This window comes from Pelobates fuscus, chromosome 1 (genome assembly GCF_036172605.1).
Source record: "Pelobates fuscus isolate aPelFus1 chromosome 1, aPelFus1.pri, whole genome shotgun sequence".
NCBI lineage: Eukaryota > Metazoa > Chordata > Amphibia > Anura > Pelobatidae > Pelobates > Pelobates fuscus.
Genome location: NC_086317.1, coordinates 475,351,512 through 475,373,588, shown reverse-complemented (window position 1 = coordinate 475,373,588; position 22,077 = coordinate 475,351,512). Strand labels below are relative to the sequence as shown.

The following is a 22,077-nucleotide window of genomic DNA, read 5'->3' as shown; positions in this document are numbered from 1 at the left end:
CAGATATTATTTTGAAAACCTTTGTCCCTCTAAGTTAAGACTATGCCCTCTTTGTTGGGGTAGTTTTTCTTCTTTTAAATATAGTCTCCTCCTTTACTGTGTTGATTCCCTTTATGTATTTAAATGTTTCTATCATATCCCCCCTGTCTCGTCTTTCCTCCAAGCTATACATGTTAAGATCCTTTAACCTTTCCTGGTAAGTTTTATCCTGCAATCCATGAACCAGTTTAGTAGCCCTTCTCTTAACTCTCTCCAAAGTATCTATATCCTTCTGGAGATATGGTCTCCAGTAATGCGTCCGTTACTCAAAGTGAGGTCTCACCAGTGTTCTGTACAATGGCATGAGCACTTCCCTCTTTCTACTGCTAATACCTCTCCCTATACAACCAAGCATTCTGCTAGCATTTCCTGCTGCTCTATTACTCCGTCTGCCCACTTTTAAGTCATCTTAAATTATTACCTCTAAATCCCTTTCCTCAGATGTTGAGGTTAGAACTCTATCAAATATTCTGTACTCTGTCCTTGGGTTTTTTATGTCCAAAATGCATTATCTTGCACTTTTCCACATTAAATGTCAGTTGCCACAGCTCTGACCATTTTTCTAGTTTACCTAAATCATTTGTGATTTGGCTTAACCCTCCTGGAACATCAACCCTGTTACATATTTTTGTATAATCAGCAAAAAGACATACCTTACCATCACGACCTTCTGCAATATCACTAAAAAAATATTAAAGAGAACGGGTCCAAGTATAGATCCCTGGGGTACCTCGCTGGTAACTTGCCTGTCAGTCAGTGTAGTGGATGACATTGGGCTGTCCTCAAAGGTTATGTTAAAAATGCAATTTGTGTGTTTATTCTCCTGTATAGCTAAAATTGTATGTAGCATTCGTATGATTGTTCGGTAGTTTTCATCCGTATTCCATACGAATGAAAACTACTGAACCATTAGACCACCCCAGAGAGAAGTGTGTACCTTATTAGGCTTTCACACTTCTCTAACCTCAAGTTAATTGGTGCAATCGGTACTTTGTATATGTATCTGGGTGGCTGCCGTTCGGCCATCTTACGCACGAAAAATTCAGCGGTGTTTGGTCGTCGAGTGTCTGAAACTCAAATCGGACACTCAATTACCCGAACACCACTGAGACCTCCAGAGCTCCGTAACTCCCGAACGGAGGGGCCAACCAGCCCCTCGTTCGGTGAATTAAAAGTACCGAACAAAGGTATTCATACGAATACCAATTTAATGGTGGATGTCAAGGATTTCTGTGTATTTTATCTCCCGAACGGAGACCAACCGCAGGGCCAAAACACATGGAACCCTTTTTGGCTACCACCTAAGGGGCGGTCGGTCAAATTGTCTCTTCCACCTAACTCCCGAACCCCTGGTCCGATCTGGGTGAATTTTGAATATGTTGGTCACCCAGGTCAGGGCTACCAGGGGGTGCAACTTAGATAATTCTACCTGACTGTTTTGGGGTACATCCAGAAACCGGGTAAAACTGTATCATGTATAAGTGGATTATGTGTCACACTGAGGGGAGGAGATGTATGGGAGGTAACTATTGTACTATTGGCTACTGTACCAATTAATGTGAATCCCTCCCTTGCATGGGGGAAACCTTTAAAAGGAGTTTGTGTGATTCAGTTCTGCTCCTGATGCTGTGTGTCGTCCAGTCATTGGAATTGAGGTTGGGATATTGTTGGATTGTCTTGCCTGCTGGAAATATTGCTTTATGGATTTCTAATACTTGTTTCTGAGCCTTACTTAATCTTAAGTGGAGATAACCTGTGGAATAGCAGCTCTCCGCTACAGTCAGCCACTACCTAATCTATTTAACAATATTGGAATCCAAACTTGAAGATTTCAGTTTATTGATAAGCCTTATGTGTGTGACAGTGTCAAAAGCCTTACTGAAATCCAGGTAAGCAATATCTACTGCACCACCCTGATCTATTATTTTAGTTACCCAATCAAAAAAATCAATAAGATTAGTTTGGCATTACCTCCCTGAAGTAAACTCATGTTGTCTCTGATCTTGAAATCTCTGTGATGTTAGATGTTCAACAATCCTATCCTTTAACATGGTTTCCATTACTTTCTCCACTACTGAAGTAAGGCTTACTGGCCTATAATTCTCGACTCCTCCCTACTACCTTTCGTGTGAATGGGTACAACATTCGCTAATTTCCAATCTTCTGGGACAACACCCCTTAACAATGATTGGTTATTGGTTAAATATGTCCCAGAAAATATGGTTTTAATTTTATTTAATTATAAATTTGGAGTGGACTACTTGCCAGCCTTTTACCCTGGGACTATGGGCCCTGTGATATCCCATGTTCAAAAGTACTGTTTCTGCACCTTGGACTTTTAACTGGAACAGAATCAAACATGTGGCGGCGGCCATCTTAAATTGTCCAGCAGTGTTTTGTCGTCGAGTGTATGGAACTGTTTTGGGCATGGGACCATGTGCACGGTGGGGCAAAAATAAGACTTCCAGGAAATTCCTGAACCCCTGAACCGATCTGGGTGATTTTTGGATATGTTGTTCACCCTGATCGGGGCTATTGTGGGGATATGTTGTATTTTGGGGTACTTTTTGTGTTTTGTTAAAATGTATGTTCTTTCTCTTTAGAGTTAATTGAGTTAACCCATTGTCTTTGTTAATTATATCACAGACAGAGGGGAAGGATTGTGTACACTGTAGGAGAGTGTCAGACACTGTGCATTGTTTTTATTGGTTTGTACATCTTGTAATTCAGTATTCCATCCGGTCCAGGGGGTGTTCCCCTGGCCTGAGGAATTGTATAAAAGCCAACCTTAACCATTAAAGCTGAGATTCCTGCTTACACCCCAAAACTGTGTGTCGTCCTGTTATTGGAGGGAAAGAAGACTTGCTCCTGTGTCTGCTATCCCTAGTCCTTACAGGATATTCAACTGGGAAACTCCTTGTAAGGACTAGAGCTAATTCCCCATTCGGCTCCAGGAAGGAGCAGTTCCAGGTCCCCAGTCCAGCCACGGCGACTGTGGGCAGAAGTGCTGCGGTTTGTCCCCTGCTCCAGCAAGGAAGCAGTCCTCCAGTAGAAACATGTTGCAATCCCCCAAAATAATAATTTTAATATCTCAAATAAATGTGACTGCACATCTGGGTTACTAATATCTGGAAATTTTTATTATCCATACATTGGATCTGCAGGCAATTTATTGGTGCCGGGCACATTTAGATGTTTCGTAGAGTCCATGCCGTGATCATCAGAGCTTTTTTTGTAGCACAAGGAGGATGTACATGATAGGTGGTTTTAATGTTGTGACTTATAATTGTATAGGTAATAAAAAGCTAAAGCTGTAGATTTGCAAAAGCTTGGCACAATAGTCTTACAAGAAATAGGTGATTGGTTAACACAGTACTACAACAATTAAATAAAGTTAATGTAAACAAAGCACCAGGGCCAGGTGATATTCAAATTGATTTGCTTTTTATATGGCGCAAATTTCAGGCCTGTATTCAAAATATGTATCTAGATCTGACAACTGCATATTTGTTAAGTTAATAAATGCCTTTTGAATCTATTTGGTACAAGAACTGGCCCTTCCTGTTCTCTGTTTCTCTCCTTTTCCATTTTTGTGGTGATTTTATCTGAAGGGGAGACTAGGTATTTGGATGTTCAACTTTGTCTTGGTTGGAAATAACTTGTGATGCATTTCTCCCTTGTACTTGGTTCTACTTCTAAAAATTTTTGATTTTTATTTTGAGATTTTTCTTTATCAAAATTATCATGACTTCCTTCTACCTGTCACCTAGAACTTCTATTAACCATTAGCGGAGATGTTCTTATTTCATTTTCCTTCTTGTTTATCTCTCTTCTGGGATCTTAGGCCAACTTTGTCTCCTTACGTTAGTTCTTTGATTATAAAGGGTGAATTTTAAACTTACTTTTGTTTTGTTCCTTGGTAAATTATTTTATTATTAGTGGTTTTCCCCCTCTTGTTTTAGGGAACTTTTTTCTAGAAATCCTATTAAATGTTCCTTTTGAATTTATTATTCTTAGTTTTTGGCTGTTTAGTGATCCAGATTTTTTTCATCTGTGACACATAATTTCATCTCTTTCTTTATAATCCCTATCATCCTCATTTACAGGATTTTCTTCTATCAAAATTGTAGTCTTGTTATCCAATTTATATTTCACCTCCTTAGAGAACTGAACTATTAAATTACTTACTTGGAATGAAACGTATTCAATATCGCATCACATTTCTAAAAAATATCTCATTATCCTGACCAAACACATGTATTTTCTCAAACGCATGTATTTTCTCAATTATCATTCTGCTTGGGATCAAACATTTCTTTAGGTAACCTTCTAAGAATGTGATTACCCACGATTTTCTAGCTTCATTACTCAATAATTTCTCTTTTGTTTTTTAAAAAAAGTTCTCAATATTTTTAAGTGGCTTTTCGCATTCCCTAAATAAGGCTTCAAATCATGTTTTTCTCTCTCTTTGGACATTGGATACGTAATTTGCCATATTCAACACCAACCAAAATAGGAAACAGATCGAAAGTATCCAAGATGGTATTCACCCACTAGTACTTAGGGATCTTAGTGTAGAACTATCCATACCATTGTTTTTAATCTTTCAGGATTTTTTTTTCTTTCAGGAGTTGTATCAGAGGGTTGGAGAAGAACAGAGGTGGTAACTATATGTAAAAGGGTTCATAAGCTTAATATGTAAACTAGAGACCAATGAGCTTAACATCTGTGGTTGGGAAATTATTTGAAGGGCTTTTATCCCATTAACGCCGTTATGGCGTGCTATGCTGACCCGGCTTAAACGCTGTTAGGGTGGCATAGCACGCTGCAGCATTTAAATCCACCCATGTTTCCCCAATCCCTCCCAAACTGCAGATTGGCAGCCCAAGCAGGTCCCCTGTGTCCAATCAGTGGCGATCTGCAGTTTGTGATCGCAGTGACAGCTAGTCACTGCGATCACTGTTACAATGTGTCAGCCAATGATTTTAAATCACTGGCTGACACATTGTCTCTGTCCCTTGTTAGCCGCAGCAACCCAAATCCCCCTTAACCCCTTCCCTGCTGCCGTAATCACTGTACTGTACAGTATCGCTGCTTTACAGCACCATACTATTGATCACTGTGATCAGAGGGCTTTTACTGTGATCAGAGGGCTTTTAGCTTGGCTCCTAACTATTCTGAAATCTCCATTCCTTGACCTTTGGCTTGTTTATCGTTTGCGTTATACCTTTGTCTTTGCTTTTCCCTATCTTGTGTCTTTTGCCTTTATACGTTAAATCTGGCCATTCTAAGACCCGTTAATACGTCTTATGTATTTAATTTATATCTACTTAAGTTCTGCGTGTTGGTCATCTACAGTAATCCTGACACACTGCCTCTGACATTGAGACTCTGAGTAAGTCCTCAAGTGATGGAGCCCCACCACTACCTACAAGAGGACGTCGCCAGAAATAGCCCCATTCACGGCGACCCCTGGCATCACTATTATGGTGGATGCTTGGGAGCCAATTAAATTGTTTGATCTGTCCATGTTGGAAGACATATTTCAGTTAATGGTTCAGCAAACCAATTTATGTGCCGACCAATATCTGACTGTGAATCCGGGGTCACATTGCAATCAGCGAAATATGTGGCATCCCACGGATCTCAGAGAAATGCGTAAATTTTGGGCCCTAACTCTAGTTATGGGTATCGTAAAAAAGCAGAGTATCAGCTCCTACTGGTACAAGCACCCCATCCTGGCCTCCCATCTTTTCTCAGGGGTTATGACGAGGGATCACTATGAGCCGCTGCTGCATTTCCTACACTTTAATGATAACGCACTGTGCCCCCCAAGAAATGACCCATTGTTTGACAGGCTCTAAAAAAAATTTGGCCCCTAATCCAAGTCCTGTCAGGCAAATTCTCCCAACATTATGTCCCTGAAGAAAATATTTGTGTATATGAATCCCTAATGAAGTTTATGGGTAGATTGCTTTTTAAGCAGTATATCCCTTATAAACGGTCCCGATACGGTGTCAAATTTTACAAATTGTGTGAATTCAAATCTGGATATACATGGGTGTTTCATATTTATCAGGGGAAGGATAGCCATCTTGACCGACCAGGATGCCCTGATTCTGTGAGTATAAGTGGCAAGATAGTATGGGACCTAATCCTTTCCTTGTTGAATAAGAGATACAGGCTGTGGGTTGACAACTATTATACAAGCATAGAGTTATTTAAAACGTTATTTTGCTTTGAAACCCTTGCATGTGGCACAGTTCGGAAGAATCGCAGAGGTTTCCCCCAAACCCTGGCAAGGGGCAGACACAGTAGAGGCTCCCTTTCAGCGCTCCGCCAGGATGAGTTGCTTGCCCTTCGCTTCACCGATAGGAAGGATGTATTCATGTTTTCTACAATGCACGACGAAACTACAGTGCCAGTGTCTGTGATAGGTGGAACAAAGCAGCTGTAGAAGCTGAAGTGCATTGTAGACTACAGCAAGTTTATGGGGGGAATAAACATGGCTGACCAATGCATACAGCCCTATCTGGTGAACCGAAAGAGTAGGACCTGGTAATTTTCAACTCCTATGTGCTTTACAAAAAGGAAGCCATAGGTAGACTATACCCATTTCTAGAGTTTATGGTCCAAATTTTTTCTCTCAAATCGTATTTGCCCAGGCCCCCAATCCTAACCCTCTTTTGGAATCCCAAGATATCCAAAGACTTTTCAGCAGACATTTCCCTTCCCGAATCCCCCCCACACCCTGTACAGGTGATACTCGAAAAATTAGAATATCGTGCAAAAGTTCATTTATTTCAGTAATGCAACGTAAAAGGGGAAACTAATATATGAGATAGACGCATTACATGCAAAGCAAGATAGTTCAAGTCGTGATTTGTCATAAGTGCGATGATTATGGCGTACATCTCATGAAAACCCCAAATCCACAATCTCAGTAAATTAGAATATTACATGCAATCAATAAAACAAGGAGTGTACATAGAACAATATCGGACCTCTGAAAAGTATAAGCATGCTTATGGACTCAGTACTTTGTTTGGGCCCCTTTTGCAGCAATTACTGTCTCAATGCGCCATGGCATGGAAGCTATCCATGCCTGTGCCTGTGGCACTGCTGAAGTGTTATGAAAGACCAGGATGCTTCAATAGCAGTCTTCAGCTCTTCTGCATTGTTCGGTCTCATGTCTCTCATCTTTCTCTTGGAAATGCCCCATAGATTCTCTATGGGGTTCAGGTCAAGCGAGTTTGATGGCCAATCAAGCACAGTAATCCCACGGTCATAGAACCAGGCATTGGTGCTTTTGGCAGTGTGGGCAGGTGAAAAGTACTGCTGGAAAATGAAGTCAGCATCCCCATAAAGCTCATCTGTGGAAGGAAGCATGAAGTGCTCCAAAATCTCCTGGTAGACGGCTGCGTTGACCCTGGACTTAATGAAGCACAGTGGACCAACACCAGCAGATAACATGACTCCCCAAATCAACACAGACTGTGGAAACTTCACACTGGACTTCAAGCATTTTGCCGTGTGTGCCTATCCATTCTTCCTCCAAACTCTGGGTCCTTGGTTTCCAAATGAGATGCAAAAGTTGCTCTCATCAGAAAATATGACTTTAAACCACTGAACAACAGACCGGGTCTGTTTTTCTTTAGTCCAGGTAAGACGCTTCTGACGTTGTTTGTTGTTCAGGAGCAGCTTGACAAGAGGAATACGACATCTGAAGCCCATGTCCAGTATTCGTCTGTTCGTGGTGGCTCTTGATGCACTGACTCCAGCCTCAGTCCACTCCTTGTGAAAGTGCCAACACTTTTTAATGGCCTTTTCCTGACAATCCTCTCTATGCTGCGGTCATCCCTGCTGCTTGTGCACCGTTTTTCTTCCACACTTTTCCCTTCCACATAACTTTCTATTAATGTGCTTTGATACAGCACTTTGGGAACATCCAACTTCCTTCGCAATTACCTTTTGAGGCTTTCCCTCCTTATGGAGGTTGTCAATGATGGTTTTCTGCACAACTGTCAGGTCAGCAGTCTTCTCCATGATTGTGATTCCTACTGAACAAGACTGAGAGACCATTTAAAGGCTCAGAAACCCTTTGCAGGTGTTATGGCTTACTTAGCTGATTAGAGTGGGACACTGTGAGTCTTTAATATCGCACCTTTTCACAATATTCCAATTTACTGAGATTGTGGATCTGGGGTTTTCATGAGCTGTAAGCCATAATCATCACACTAATGACAAATCACGGCTTGAACTATCTTGCTTTGCATGTAATGCGTCAAGCTCATATATTAGTTTCCCCTTTTACGTTGCATTACTTAAATAAATGAACTGCTGCACGATATTCTAATTTTTCGAGTATCACCTGTAGATAGCATATTCTTAATTGAAACAAAAACAAAAAGTGTTCATGGACAGAAACACTTTTATAAAAATAGTATTTACCATTAAAGGTTTTGTACATTTGTAACATTTCACAATATAAATAAGACTCTCACCAATGCATCGTTCAAGATGCACTCATTTGTCAACTGTGTATATATATATATATATATATATATATATATATACATATATATATATATATACAACTGCCAATTTATCACAACATTCCCAATGCCATATACCCTCATATTGCAGTCATATTGCCACTTTGGACACACACACACAAATACACCTGCACATATGCATACACTTATACACGCATGCATATATGCACTTTGATATATACAAATTTATACGCTCTGACAGACACAAACACATTGACAGATATAGTCAAACAACCACAGTTTGTGTCTGGCAGTGTGTATTGGTTACTGTGCATGTATGTCTGTCAATGTCTAGTGTGTATGTACCTGAGAGCACATACACACTGCTGCTCATTTATTCTTTGGTTGTTTTGGTTTTTTTTCGTTTCTTAAGCTGAGCTCACCTCCTACTTATTTTTTCAGTGATGGGGGCTCTAATCTTTATTAATTAAAGGTCAATCAGATTCCTTGTTGGTCTGGTGGCTTACCAGTGGGATATGGCCCTTTGGCTGGGAGCAGACACATTGGAATGCCCTTTCAAGTCTCTGACCTGGAGGAACATTTGCAGAGAAATGCTTTGAGCCAGAGAGGCAGCCTGTGAAGTACGCAGCACAAGGCCGTGTAGATCTCCACACTGGAGATCATCATGTTTATATGCTTGTTGGGTATGGTTGCAATGGATGGATGTGATTGCCAGCGTGAAGAGGTTAAGGAGGGAAATCAGTTTCGTCTCTGTATATAAAGCCCTAGTCACACATCCCCTGACCGTTGCACATGTTATTTATTCTTCTTTGTTACAGATTCCAGTTTCTCAATGCTCTAAAAATTGTTTACCTGGCTATCGAAAAATTCCGAGTTCTAGCATACACACCTGCTGCCACAGTTGTGTCCAGTGCTCAGATGGAGAGATATCACTTACAATAAGTATGTTTAGCAGACTGTAAATTACTGATATATATGAAACCAGAGTCATTGCAAGATTCTTTGTTTTTGTTAAATGATTGGAATTGAAAGATTATGGCAAGGTACAGAATTCTCATGTTTTATTATTATTTTATTATTTATATAGCACCAGCAAAATTTTGTAGCGCTGTACAATGGGTGGACTAACAGACACGTAATTGTAACCAGAGAAATGGACGCACAGGAACAGAGGGGTTGTGGGCCCTGTTTAATGAGCTTTAGAGATGTCGCGAACATAAAATTTTCTGTTCGCAAACGGCGAACGCGAACTTCCGCAAATGTTCGCGAACGGGCAAACCGGGCGAACCGCCATAGACTTCAATAGGCAGGCGAATTTTAAAACCCACAGGGACTCTTTCTGGCCACAATAGTGATGGAAAAGTTGTTTTAAGGGGACTAACACTTAGGCTGTGGCATGCCGGAGGGGGATCCATGGCAAAACTCCCATGGAAAATTACATAGTTGATGCAGAGTCTGGTTTTAATCCATAAAGGGCATAAATCACCTAACATTCCTAAATTGTTTGGAATAACGTGCTTTAAAACATCAGGTATGATGTTGTATCGATCAGATAGTGTAAGGGTTACGCCCGCTTCACAGTGACAGACCAAACTCCCCGTTCAACGCACCGCAAACAACCGCAAACAGACCATTTGCACAACCGCAAACTCCCCATTTGCACAAGGTTGGATACCAAGCTAGCCATGTCCCGTTCCTTGTCCTCACTGATGTCATTGAAGGTCTCTCTTCCTCCACCCAGCCACGTACAACACCAAGGGTCCCCGAAAGGTGACAACAAGCCCCCTGTATTTTTTTTTTTTAAATGAACACTACTGTTACACCAGATATGAGTTGCACTGGTGTGACACTGTGCCCTGGCAGGCCCTGAAACGCACACGTGTGAAGGAAACTGACTGCTATTATATTACAGTCAAAAAAGTTGTGTTTTTTTTTTAAAATGCAAGCTATTGTGACACCAGAAATGAGTGGTGGCACTGGGCAAGTGGGCACAGTATACGCTGTGAGCCTGAAACACACGCTGGCAGGCAGGCAACTGCAATTAGATTACAAAAAAAAAGCAGACTGATGTTCTAGCCCTAAAAAGGGCTTTTTGGGGTGCTGTCCTTACAGCAGAGATCAGAGATCCTTCAGGACTGTAGTGGACACTGAATACACTAGCCTAGCTATCGATTTCCCTATTAAATCAGCAGCAGCTACACTGTCCCTCCTCTCACTAAGAATGCAGCTTCCGGGGGGCGGGGCCTAGCTGTCATGGAGCAAAGACGCACTTCGTGGGAGCTCCCTCAATATCTCACTTGAAGCAGCTATCAACAAGCGAATTTCACCCCAGAAGGGGATGACCCAGCAATAATGCTCCTACCTGACCGACCCGACATGCTTAATAGCAGTCAAAAACTCGACAGAATCTTACTTACCTCCACGTGGCAAGTGCGGCCTGGTGCTCACCGGGCGGGAGAAGCGGCCGATCTCCTGATTCTGGGATGCCCAAGAACAGCTACTTCCCGTCAGGAGCTCTGTTACCTCCCCTCCCCCTCGGACCGGTGGGGGTTATCTCGGTCCACCCCTGAGAGGCTGTCTGGAGCTAATGGACGCACAGAGCACAGCTGTCCAGGCTGACATACTCATCTGCGACTCTCCCAATATGGCGGCAGCCGCGTGTCCTCCTGGTTCCAGCAAAGCATGGCAGGATATTGAGTCTAAACTGGACAGACTCTTTAATCAATTTTGGAAGCAAATAACAAGCAGGAAGCCCCCAAAAACTCCACCACAGCCCCAACAAGCTCCACCATAGCTAAGCGAAGCAGTCACCATTAAAATCCACCAACGCAAAAGGCATCGAAGACGAGACCGGAGGCACAAACAGAAATGCAGAGCCTGCCCCACGTCAAGCACTCGCCTCCACCTTAAGCTACCACAATCCCGCACCGGACGTGAAGCACCACCGGGACAGATCCGACCACCCGACAAAACAAGCTTCCACCACCTCAAGCCGCGAACCCGGCACTCAGCCAGAGACTTGCCTTTGTTGTTCCAGGTATCAGGGACTCCCAGGGTCTGCACCTGGCGCCCTGAAGGGATCGGATGAGCACAAGCAATAAACAGCAGCCTGCCAAGCATGTCCCACTATAGCCGATCCTCCACACCATGCCTTTGATCACATGAACTGCTCTCTGCACATTAACTAATCGTAAAGTAGCAAGCGTTTAAACATGTCATTATTTCACCTCCTAAAGAGTTTATTGTCGTAGTTCCTTACTTGCCTTTACCTTAACCGTTCATGTATTATGTTATTCACTAGTATGTATCGGATCGCTCACAATATGTGTCCATTTCTGACAGCGACTCCCTCCCTCTCCCAGTCACGTGTGGTGTTCCCCAAGGTCCATTCTCGGCCCCCTACTATTTACATTATTTATAAATGATCTGCCAAATGTCTGCAAATCCTCAAATGTACACATGTACGCAGAAGAAATCTATGCGAGCAATTACGATCTACCGCAGCTTGAGGCTGTACTCCAAGACCAGTTTACAGAGGTAGAAAAGTGGATCGCAAAAAACAAACTCTTCCTGAACACTGACAAAACTGTCACAATGATCTTTGGAACAGTACCTAAACTACACAAATTACACGATTCCCACCTATCCATCAAAACAAATTCAAATGGCACACTGACTGCAGTCCACTCTTTCAAATACTTGGGTATGATGTTAGACCCCAATCTATCTTTTGGCCTGCTCATAGAAAAGCTTGCATCTAAACTTTATCCAAAACTAGGTGCCCTGTACAGAAACAAATCCTGCCTAAGCCCTACAGTAAAGGAAAAGATTGTACAGCAAATGCTGATGCCAATCATTGATTATGGGAATGTAGTATATGCATCTGCACCGCAATCCCACATAAATAAACTCAACACATTGTATAACTCATTCTGCTGATTTGTGCTACAATGTAATTACAGGACCCACCATTGTGACATGCTGAAAGAACTAAACTGGCTGTCGCTGGAATCCAGACGCACCCTTCATCTTTCCAGCCTTGTGTTTAAGAGCTTTTCTGGGAAACTCCCACCCTACCTGAACGCAATGCTTTCCCTGGCTGTTCCCACTTCCTATAACCTCCGATCCGGTACCAACACTTTACTTAGTCTACCCCAATACAAAAAGAAAGCAGCCCGATCCTCCTTCTCCTACAGAGCGCCGCAATTGTGGAACGACCTCCCACACAATTTAAAATCTTCCCTAAGCCTGAAGTCCTTTTAAGAGATCCCTCTCTACATACCTCAAAACAGAATGCACCTGTCATGGTTAATTATATATTTCCTACCTGTTCTTTGTTAAATTGTGTATATATTGTATATTAATATTGTTTTTTGTATTGTATTGTGCACTAACTGTAACAATGCAATAACTTGTGGACCCAGGACATACTTGAAAACGAGAGAAATCTCAATGTATCTTTCCTGGTAAAATATTTTATAAATAAATAAATAATAGTCTCATCTCATGGGGTGACTCACACTTGATTTATAACTAGTGGTGGAGCTGCTGATAAATACACAGTTGATAACGTGCAAGCTACACCCTAAACACGACAGCCATCTTTCACAACAATGTACTGCTGTATACTCATACCCTCAGTGCAACTAGCCTTGATATACGCACGTTCAGCCTAGCATGCTCAAATATAACACACTTCTGTCTAAAAAAAAATAAAAAATACAAAATACAAAAAATAATAATACAAAAAATAAAATAAAAAAAAGAATGCAGCTTCCGAATGAATCTAAAATGGATGCTGTCCAGGAGGTGTCTGGGAGGGAGGGTCTGCTGCTGATTGGCTGGAATGTGTCTGCTGACTGTGAGGTACAGGGTCAAAGTTTACTCAATGATGACGAATAGGGGCGGACCGAACAAGCTATGTTCACAATCCGTGGCGAATGCGAACAAGCTATGTTCACCAGGAACTATTCGCCAGAGAACTGTTAGGGACATCTCTAATGAGCTTACATGCTTAAGAGAGTGGAGTATAGAGACACAAAGGGATGGTATACGTAGGGGTAATGAAATAGGTTTCTAGAAAAGAACTTAGTAGTAGAGATGTCGCAATCATAAAATTTTCCGTTCGCGAGTGGCGAAAGCGAATTTCCGCAAATGTTCTGACATCATCAGAAGTGGTAGCCTGATCCAATCACAGTGCTTCCCCATAGGATTGGCTGTGACTGACAAGGAGGCAGATCAGGGGCAGAGCCAGCATGATTCAAGCACAGCCCTGGCCAATCAGCATCTCCTCATAGAGATGAATTGAATCAATGAATCTCTATGAGGAAAGTTCAGTGTCTGCATGCAGAGGGAGGAGACACTGAATGTTTGGATGCATTTTAGGCAGCCATGACCTAGGAAGGATCTCTAACAGCCATCTGAGGAGTGGCCAGTGAAGTTATCACTAGTCTGTAATGTAAACACTGCACTTTCTTTGAAAAGACAGTGTTTACAGCAAAAAGCCTGAAGGTAATGATTCTACTCACCAGAACAAATTCAATAAGCTGTAGTTGTTCTGGTGACTACAATGTCCCTTTAAAAAAAAAACAAAAGAGTCCACCTTGCACTTGATGCGTATTGGCTGCTCGCCTTTCTCAAAAGTTATTCAATTCAGCTATCCTCTTTGAACTTCCTTTTAAATCTTGTTTTTGGTACCCTTTCCTGATCGATACTTGCGGTTCTGCTTTCGTCATCATTCTTCGTCCAGGCACTTATGTTGTTACGTTGTTACGTTGTTATGTTGTTACGCATCCTAACGTCATGACAGCATGTATGTGATGGCATCCGTGTGTAAGTGCTGGCACCAGAGTCAACCCCATCATATCTTTGAGCATCTCTTTCATACACATGTCTCTATTGTGTAGGCAGTTTCAGATCTGTCATTTTGTTGGAGTCCATTTGTTACATTACATTCCCAAACAGGGCAGTAAAGAAATAGGAGAACATGTCAATGCATAGTACTTGTAAAATAATTCATGGGTAGGCATTCCACACATTTCTATATTTTCAATTAAATTAGGAATATCCCACAGGATTATTATAGGGTACTTAGAGGATACATATATTTAAAAAGTAACTCCTTTATATTTAATTAAGATTGGAGAAAAACATATATCTAAAGCATTTTCACCTGCCCACATTTCTGATGAACTTTTCATAGCATTGTGTAGCTAAAACTTTGTATGCTGTGTTTTTTTTTTTCAGACAGTGAGAACTGCATAAAGTGTCCAGAATACGAGTGGCCCAATGAAAAAAAATATCGTTGCATTCCTAAGGAAATGGAGTATCTTTCCTACGTGAATGATATTTTAGCTGCTTTATTTGCTGCAGCTTCTATTTTCTTTGGTATTTTGACTCTTCTTACACTAAAGGTTTTCATTTCATACAGAGATACCCATATTGTCAAAGCCAATAATAGGAACCTCAGCTTTACTCTTCTGGTTTCCATCGCCCTGAGCTTCATCTGTGTGTTTCTCTTTCTTGGTCGTCCCCTGGATATAACATGCATGCTCCGTCAAGTGTCTTTTGGAGTCATCTTCTCAGTGTCTGTCTCCTGTGTGTTGACCAAGACTATCATAGTTTATACTGCTTTCAAAGTCACTAAACCTGGCAGTAAGTTGAAAACATGGATTGGGGTCAAGATGTCCAATTCTATCGTTTTAATCCTCTCTTCTATTCAAGTTATAATTAGTATCTGTTGGTTGGCCATTTCCCCACCATTTCAGGAGATGGACACACGCTCTTATCAATGGAAGATCATCATTCAGTGTAATGAAGGCTCAGTTATTGCCTTTTACTCTGTCCTCGTCTACATGGGGCTTCTTGCAACTGTTAGCTTTGTCATGGCTTTTTTAGCCAGGACATTACCGGACAGCTTTAATGAGACCAAGTACATCACTTTCAGCATGCTGGTGTTCTGCAGTGTTTGGATTGCGATGATCCCAGCCTATCTGAGCACCAAAGGGAAATACATGGTGGCTGTAGAGGTCTTTGCCATATTAACATCAAATGCTGGACTCTTAGGTTGTATATTTTTACCAAAATGTTACATAATATTAATTAGACCAGAAATTAATAAAAAGACAAATGTACTAACAAAAAGAAATTAAAATGATTGCAAAAAGGTGTATAATTCTTTAAATGCATCTAATTATATTATGAAAAGACAACAAATGGTAATTAAAATACGTTCTTGTTGTTTTATATATTTTTGTATCAATATCTCAATATATGTACATTGTTTGATTTAGTTAATAGTACTATTAACTGAAAGCAATGATTATTCTGACATCTAGAGGGATGCCTGGCAGTTATTTAATTGTATTCCATTACATTTTCAACATCCAGATTACAGATACTACGTGTGGATTTGCCACTTTAGAGATCAAATGATATGATTTCACACTCTGCATTATACAAGTCCTTTTTTTCCTTGCACTATTAGAATTTCCATGCTATCCATCACTACTGGAAGATGAATAAAAACAAAAATTGAAAAAGGGCTGCGCCACAATAAATAGTGAATAAATAAGCAATGTCCAATTCCAATAATTTAAGCAAATATAAAAGAAAGTCCAACCTAAGTATTCTCACTGTCGTCTTAGAGTGTTGAATACAGGAACAAGGTGTTCAGGTGTAATTATGGTTCCAATAATATGGAAGATAAAAGAGAAGAACAACCAATAGTGCAATATGTATTGCTCAAATGAAAGAGTAATGGTAGAGAACTCACATTTATAAGAGCTTTTTATATATGTTACTGTTGCCCCAGGCTAGCTGAGGGTTGAACTGTAGAAAGGATGCTCCTAGCGCTCACCAAGGACCATCAGCATCGCACCAGACAGCAAAAATGAATGCAGACCCCTCGAACCGCTACAGCTTGGTTGGGGTCTCGCCGTCTCCTACCCACCCTGGACCTACGACAAGGCTCCAGGTTCCAGTGGGTGAACCTCTCTTCTTTCTGAGAGTGATGCCGGAACAGGAACAAGCTCTTACAAGAGCTCAGTGAAGCTAAGGGAGTATGCAGAGCATAGCAATATATATATATACGTAAAGAGATAGAGAGAGATAGAGAAATATATACATATAGAGCTAGAGATATACATACAGAGATAGATAGATAGATAGATAGATAGATAGATAAAGATAGAGATTGAAAGAGAGAGAGAGAATGTGACAGATCCTCTATCCCTGGATTTTAAAGTTTTTAATCCCTCGCCTATCTGTTTGGCCAAATACGTCTAGTCCCGATATTAACATTGCCTCGTTCGACTAACGAAGAAACTACCGAACGGCCGACTACCCAGATGTGGAGTGTGCCAATTGTTAATCTTATTGACCTCTACCAACACCTCAATAACCTCAACAACACTTTGAAGTTCTAAGCGGTCGGCTGGGTGGGCATCGTTTGCATGTACGAACACGTGTAGGCGGCTATTTTGGGACACAGCCAGCGGTGTTTGGTCATCGAGTGTATAGAACTAAAATCGGACACTCGTCGGCGCGAACACCACTGAAGCTTCCATGTCCATGTATGTTCGACACTATTCATACAAAGAGAACGGAGTTCGTTAGAATCACCTCCAGAACCACAGGGACTATGGGAAGGTACGCACATACTACTATTTACCTGTATATGCTGTATTTAGGTACTCCAGAAAGAGACTGACCACACAGCCTGATTTCATGGAACTATTTTGGGCAGGCGCCTCATGTGCGGTCGGTCTAAACTATACCCTGTGGTGTTTCGGCTACATTAGTGGGATCTGAGTGATTTTGATATATGTTGGGTGTTCAGATCCAGGCTATCTGTGGATATAGAACATGAAGGGATACCTCATTGTTAAATGTGTATTCTGGGGTATTTTGGGGTATTTTTATTATGCATGTCCTGGACTTGAGAGGTAATGACATTATGTGTGTGCTTATGTTGCTGCCCTTTCTCAGGTCCAGTGGGGAATACCCCTGGAATGTGTCACCAGAAACCCCTTGCATGGGGACTTGCATAAAAGGCTAGCTCCATTAAAATCAGTTCTACTCTACCCTCAACACAGAGCCTTGTCTCTTGTTTGTAGGGAACTGCTATACAAGCTATACCTGCTTCTCTTACTACTTGGATGACTACTTGGAATGCTGTAATACGACACGCGCTTTGGGAAAAGGACATCTCTGGCGGTGGAAACCCCTCTACTCACCAGGGTGACCGCTACAGAGATATATACATATAGAGAGAGATAGAGATATATACATATAGAGAGACACACAGAGAGAGAGAGAGATACACATATAGAGATAGATACACATATAGAGATAGATATACATATAGAGATAGATAGATAGATAGATATATATAGATAGAAATTTAGATATGTTTTACTTTTTTCAGCAGCACAGTCAGTTCAGGCAGTCCGCCTGCTGGCAGCACTAAGGACATCTATTGCGGCCATGTGACCGCTCTTTTAGAGCGGTCACATGGCCCCTGGGGGTCCTAATTTGCAGAGGGGGGACTGTCTGGGCTATCAGACAGTCCCCCGACAGAGAAGAAGGCTGATCGCCAGTGAGGGATCGGCGGTGATCGGGCTAGTGAATGGGACGGGGTTAATATTGGGGAGGGGGGTTAATACTTTTTTATTTGGGAGGGGTTTATTTTCTTCCCTGAGTACAGACAGAGCATCGGAAGACTGACGGATGGCTTCTGATGCTCTGCCTCACTGCTGGGCACCACGTGGGGAAACATGGCTGTGGGGGGATGCCTCGTTAACGATTGCAGGATGCCTCGTTAAGGACCGTTTTTTTTTTCTGACGTACCCTGCACGTCCGTGGTCACTAAGGGGTTAAAGGGAAAATATAGCATTAAGAATACAAATATTATATGGGGAAGCTCCTTCTTGGTTGAGGTAATCTCAATTGATTTCCATCTAAATACCCAAAGGAAAGAATTGAGAGGCTAGTGTGCATTAAGACGAAGTGGTCTTGGTGCCTCAAGTGTCTTACTTTGAGCACTGCTTACAGCTCCTCTGTCAGTTTGGAGGCATGACATTTGCGTTAGATAGCAGAGAGGTCTCTAAGCTTTATTGAGAGATATCTGGGATTCCCCTGTGACCACTAGGGAAACAGTACTTGCTGGTAGAATACAGAAAAATTTAATTATTCCATCATGGGTCATTAAGGGAAGGGATAATTCCATCATGCATTATTAGGGGTTAATAAGGACTGGCATATATAGTTACAGAAAAACAAGTCCTGCGCTGAAACTCCCACTACTCTTGGGCGACAGGAGTACACATCAGCCGCAATACATAAAAGAAATACACAAAAAAACACTCTTACCAAATACTTATGCATATTTAAACAAATGGAGGTTATTTAGTTACTCCAATGGCCATGAGAGGGTATGCCCACCTGCCACGTCAAGGCAAACCTCTTAGGTGGGTCCTACACTCACTATTGGGAAGAGCGCGGGTAACTTTTTTTCTTTGGGTTTTACTGTATGTATTGGGGCTGATGTGTACTGTGGTCGTTGCTGCCGCACAAGAGTAGTGGGAGTTTGAGCACAGGACTTGTTTTTGTGTATTTGTATTAATTTTTGTATCACACAGCTATGTTACAATGCTGCCCCTCATCCCACGTGTTCCCTATTAAGGGTTAATAAGGGTGTAGATAAAAAAATACCCCTCTCTGTCTCATCAGAGATATCTTTGCCAGAGGCTCAAGGAAGTAAGGTGAATGGTTAGTGTGAAGAGGTTTGCCTTGACATTCATTCTTATGGGAAAAGGGTAGGTCTGCTTTAACTAAAAATTAACAATATTAATGTAATCTAAATCTAATGTGCTTTTTTTAATCAACCAAAGATAAGATGTGCAATGGGAATGTAATTTTAGAAAATAGACTGTTTCTACCACTTAAACTTTAGGGCTGGTGAACCATATATTAAATATATTTTAGGCAATGGAAAATTGCTTTATCTCAATGCACATGCTCGTTTCCGAATGCATTTGGCTCTACAGTGTATTGAGCTGTAACGGATAAAAGAATGAGCTTTATCAGAACGTCTAACAGACACAGGATATACCGATCCCTGATGGGGGGAAATGCTAATGAATTCTACAGACACTTTGGATTTGAAAATGCTTTAATATTTACTCTGATAGAGCAATGTCACCATTTATATCTGTCATCTTGCAAGTTCTGTGTTTTGTGCTCGTCTTGCAAACTATGCTCCTCAAACCTTCAACCCAAAACTCAGCTACAATGTGTAGTCTCCAAATAATATCATATTTTGAGGACTATGAATATTATCAGGAAGGAGACATCATTATTGGAGGGATTTTTACTGTACATTCAGCAGCATTGGATCATACACATACAGACAAGAGGTTTGATGGGATCATTTGTTTTGGGTAAGTCAGACTATCAAAATTGAAAAGTTATGTATACATAAATTATTAAAATCATCCACTAAAAAACTGTGTAGTTTATTATTTCTAGTATTTTCAAGGGGTTTTAAATTTCAGAATTGAAAAAGATTTGGAAATACACAATCACAGCAAAATTCAACCTAATGCCTTCTCGCAGTTTTTGTAGCATTTGCTAAATAAATATTCATTTATCTGCATATTAGTACATAAGTCAGCTTGGAGACCCTCTATATTTTAGGCATTTGACTTAAAAGGGATACTATAGTCACCAGAACAGCTACAGCTTGTTGTATTTGTTGTGGTGAGTGGAATCATACCCGTCAGGCTTTTTGAAATAAACACTGTTTACATGACAGCCTAGAGATACCTGCACTGGCAACTCCTCAGATGGCAGCAGGAGGTGCTTCCTGGGGCAGTGCTGCACAGTGACTGATATTCAGTGTCTCCACCCTCTGCATGGAGATACTGAACTCTCCTCATAGAGATGCAGTGATGTGATGCATCTCTATGAAAAGATGCTGAATGGCCAGTACTGTGTTTGGCTTGTGCTGGCTCTGCTCCTGATCTGCCTCCTTGACAAGCTCAGTCAATCCAATGCTTTACTCAAGTCCAGCTCTGTCAATTTAGTTTTTATACGAGTTGCAATACAGCATAAATCATTTTTTTAGTGAGGAATGCACTAAGGGGTTTATTTGTTTAACCATATGTCATGCTTTCAGCTAATAGATCTAAAAGAGAGCAGGTACAAAGCAGTTTAAATTGAAATATTATATAATGGATGGTGCATGTACAATAAATTATCAATAATGAGTGTTATATCTATGCATAAAGTGCATATAGTTCTTTATACGCATCTTATCTGTCCAAAATTAAGATTGTAAAAATATTCTCTCCTTTAGTAAATTACTACTAATGGGAAATGAAAATATATATATATTTTTTTTTTATTGTCTAGTTTTTTTTTCACATTATGATCGTGGCTCCCTGCATGTTTTTATTACATGCAATTTGGCAGAACAGATGGCTCAAATTATAAAGGTAAAGTACAATGCAATTCATAAGCACAACTGGGATAGAATTATGGTAAAACCTCTAAATTGCACCTTGGCCCTGATTATTGTCAACCAAATATTTTATAGCTGCATTTTTTTCACTGGCCCTGTGCTAAATTACTGGCCTAAAATCAATATTAGATATAAATCTTACCAGGAGCCAGCACCTGTAATCACTTACCTTCGGTTTTCTTAATTTATACATTTTATACCTTACAATGTTACATATTATCAACTCAAATCTTTCTGACTTTTATAGTTTTTTTTAGCTAGTTGAGGAAATATCTAAAATTACAATGAAGAGGGGGAGTCATCATGGGGGACTTTAATCTTCCAGGTGTGAACTGGAAAACCAAAATAGCTGCTTGTGTCAAGAACACACATATTCTAAACTCCCTACTGGGACGATCTCTAAAACAAGTCATTGAGGAGCCAACTCGTAAGGACAAATGGAGATTTGGTATGAGATATTACTGTAGGGGAAAGTTTAGGGTCTAGTGATCTTCAGTCAGTGTGGTTTAATAGAAGAATAGTGATTGAGTCACACCACACAAAAACAAAAGTTTTAGACTTTAGAGAAAAAACAGTATTTTCTAACATTAGAATTTGCGTAAAGGAGTCATTCACAGACTGGAGCAGTTTAAATGGAGTCCAAGAGAAATGGGATTATTTAAAAGCTGCACTACTGAAGGCAACAGAAAAGTGCATTAGGCTTGTCAGTAAGAGCAAAAAATTCAATAAACCACTGGGGTACTCCGCAGATGTGGCCAAAATAGTAAAAAACAAAAAAATAGCATTTAGTAATTATAAAATAAACCAGAGTGAGGAAGATAGACAGATTAGACAAAAAGAGGCTAAGCAAGTTATATAAGAGCTTCCAAATCACACACAGAAGAGAAAATAGCCCATTTAGTAAAAAAGGGGGATAAAACTTTTTTAGATACATAAATGAGAAAAGGATGTAGGATTAGTTAAATTACAAACAACAGAATGAAGGTATGTAGAACAGGA

General features: G+C 40.7%; 2 protein-coding genes across 2 annotated transcripts in view; both read left to right on the top strand.

The window, feature by feature from the left end:
- The first annotated feature begins 14,875 nt into the window (after nucleotides 1-14,875).
- On the top strand, nucleotides 14,876-15,706 carry LOC134585630 (vomeronasal type-2 receptor 26-like). Its single transcript, XM_063441084.1, has one exon. The coding sequence runs from the start codon at nucleotides 14,876-14,878 to the stop codon at nucleotides 15,704-15,706; it is 831 nt and encodes a 276-aa protein (XP_063297154.1).
- Nucleotides 15,707-19,751: 4,045 nt separating this feature from the next.
- Nucleotides 19,752-22,077, top strand: part of LOC134585620 (vomeronasal type-2 receptor 26-like) — a 153,826-nt gene continuing 151,500 nt past the window's right edge. Inside the window, exon 1 of the mRNA XM_063441072.1 lies at nucleotides 19,752-19,996. Coding sequence (XP_063297142.1) covers nucleotides 19,752-19,996 — 245 coding nt within the window. The remainder of the gene's footprint in view (nucleotides 19,997-22,077) is intronic.